We start from the raw sequence: 3,002 nt of genomic DNA on the forward strand, positions 1-3,002 counted from the left end.
TCAAAAGAATAAGACTTATTATGTTTGACGCAAAAATGCAGCACAATGACAAATACATATGTAACTGAGTTTTTATGTCAGTTTAATTTTTGCTCAGGAAAAAAATAATTCAAATTAATATTTAAACACATGACTCGCTAAATTATTTATAGGTATCCCAATTTAATTTGAATCCATAAAACTGTAGATTTGTCCCGATTTAAATTGAACCTATATATATATAATATAGAGTAAACAAAAATTTTTAAATTTTGAAAACTAAATTTAATAATTGATTTTCTATTTTAGAGTTTCTTATCTTCTAAAATATTCCCCAATAAAAATATTAAAATCAAAATGCTTAATAGAAAAAATGTTAAAAACAACTTCTATTTTCCATTTACAAGATTCACAAAATCTAAAATGTATAATGAAATTATATTTCAATGGAAAAAAAAATTTAAATATATATATAAAGTGGAAAAAGAAAGACGTACCATTTACTGGAATATATCCCTCAGAAGTAAATTCGGGTTGCACTGAGAAATGGAGGCAGCAACACCTACAGGCCAGAAGATAACTCTGCGGACTTTCATATTGCTTGCGACTTGCTCCGTGCAAGACATGAAAGCGTCTGTGATTATGAATGTGACGGATGGAAATGATGGTGATTTGCCATGAGCAGTGGTAAGGAGGTCCTCCAAAGCGGGGCCTAACTTTTGCAGCGAAATAAATAAGTCGGTCGTGTTGGAGATGCGGCCATGGTTGGGCGGTAAACCATCAGGAATAGACACAAACCGAATTGTCCACCCTTGCTGCTCCAAATCTAGATCGCCTTTGGAAACAGGAGATTTAGCTTTCTTTGAAGCTTCCACCATTCGTTTATGTATCGACTCAGTATTGACGAAGGTGACAAACACTCCCCTAATAGCCAACAGCTGCGCCAATTCCATGACAGCATTAACATGACCCTTTGCAGGAATTGGCACAATCACTGAATGCAGAGCATGTTTCCCCTCTTGACTCGTCATATTCATACCAATAATACAAAACTTTATTCGTTTGATCGTTTCCCTAAATCCAGTATAACTTCTTGATAAAATATAAAAAAACTACACATCATATAAGCCTCTCAACTCAATCAATCAATTAAAAACACAACTCCTATCATCTCATTGTCACTGACCTATGTTTTTCCATAAGCATCTATGACAAACTGTTCTTATCGTGTTCATCTCATTGTCACTGACCTAAGCAGTGATGTCAGAAAGAGACAAAATTGCAGTCCACGTTTTGTTTGATCGGTGAGGTTACGTGATTCTTGTAAACTTCAACTTGTTATTTGTCATCAATGGTGGCTTGACAGCAAACTTTACTTTTACTGTCAGGTTCTTAACATTCTTCAGAACACGTGTAATAGTTGTAACACCCACATATTTCATTTGTGAGTCATGATGATTTTTTTCCCTATATGCCATGGGCTGAGATAGGAATGCGGAGCAATTATTTAGACGATACTCATAAAAGGCTGCATAGCTGGCAATATCTGCTACCGATAATGTTATGAATATGATGATTAATTAATTATATTTGGAAATAAAAACATTGTTCTGTGAGATGGTCGTTCAAAATCACCAAGGGAATAGGGCCTAACCACAATTAAGCCACTCGGGATCACAGCGGTCGTTGGATTACACCAATTTTTAGTATAGTTGGATTTGAGCTTTTGAACACACCTTTAGTATAACTGGATTTATAGTATCCTCTATGCTTTGTAAACTTTTGAACCTCGAATTTTTCGAAAATAATACATGATTTTTACGACCATCGCTAATTGAGCTATCTCAAAAGCTGATTATTTTTAAATTTTCATTTACATTACCATTTAATAAAAATATCCAAAAAAACCTATTTTTTATTTTTTTGTTACCATTTGATAAAAACATGGTGAGATCATAAATAACATTCCACAGATTATAATTGTGAACTTAAAACTGTTTGATTCGGTTGATCCACTTATTTTAAAGTTAAATTGAAAATTTTATATATTAATATTTAAAATATTTTTCTTAACTATTTTAGTTTTTATCTATCTATTTTAAAGTGTTTAAACTATTTTATTTTGTTGAATTATTTATTTTAAAGTTAAATAATATTTAAGATGTTTCCTAGAAGGTGTAGAGTATATGGTGATCTCTGTTAAGATATTGGTGATGTAAAGGAGGTCACTACCTGTTAGAAACTTTGTGGATGTAAAGATTACTTGTATATGTTCGAAATTTTGTGGATGTAAAGGTCACTTGTACTTGTTCGAAACTTTGTGGGCAAAAATATAGTCATGCTAAGAGTTGGTGTGGCCCAGGATGGGTGTGATCCTCCGTTGATTTTGAAAACTTAGATGCCCTTGGATGAAGGCTATTCAAACCACAAGTTGAGTCCATGTTATCTCAAGACTCACATATCCTAGATAAACAAAAAATATACACTTAAAATAAATATTAATTTAAAAAATATAAAAATATAAAATAGGTGATGTCTTAAGAAGGTATGGGTTGCAACTACTCAAGTCATAGGCAGTAATTTCAAAGCTTACATATTTAAGCAAACAAAAAAAATATTTAAAATATTTGATTTAAAAAGATATTAATTTAAAAAAATTAAAAGATATAAAAATAGGTAATGTCTTTTTTATTTCAATTTAAGGAAGCATATTTTCATCCAAAATTTTTTGGACAAAAAATTGTAAATATATTTATATTTGAATTAACAATAATATAACAAATAATTTCAAAATAAAATAATGTTTTCCAATTCCACCCTATTAAAAAATAATAAACAAAAATAAAATTATTTTCTTTAAAGAAATTTCAAAATATTCAAAATGACAATGTAAAACTTTAAAAACAAGGTAATAATCAATTTTTTTTCGTAACATCTATATTAATGAAGATTTGTTTTGTGTATCTATATATGATGGTTAAGTACTTGATTTTAAAATAACATCTTATGCGTATCAAAAATAT

At 30.0% G+C, this 3,002-nt stretch overlaps 1 protein-coding gene across 1 annotated transcript; it reads right to left on the minus strand.

Moving 5' to 3' along the window:
* Positions 1–479: 479 nt before the first annotated feature.
* Positions 480–1,010, minus strand: LOC149189259 ((R)-mandelonitrile beta-glucosyltransferase-like). Its single transcript, XM_089410168.1, has one exon. It carries the CDS (start codon positions 1,008–1,010, stop codon positions 480–482), a length of 531 nt encoding a protein of 176 aa, XP_089266294.1.
* Positions 1,011–3,002: the final 1,992 nt, after the last annotated feature.

Source organism: Pinus tabuliformis, chromosome 3_1 (assembly GCF_031772625.1).
Source record: "Pinus tabuliformis cultivar Carrire ecotype Pingquan chromosome 3_1, CPIR1, whole genome shotgun sequence".
Lineage (NCBI taxonomy): Eukaryota > Viridiplantae > Streptophyta > Pinopsida > Pinales > Pinaceae > Pinus > Pinus tabuliformis.

Bases quoted from the DNA above. Each gene is read 5' to 3' on its own strand.
- LOC149189259 (XM_089410168.1), bottom strand. From the start codon at position 1,010: ATGACGAGTCAAGAGGGGAAACATGCTCTGCATTCAGTGATTGTGCCA.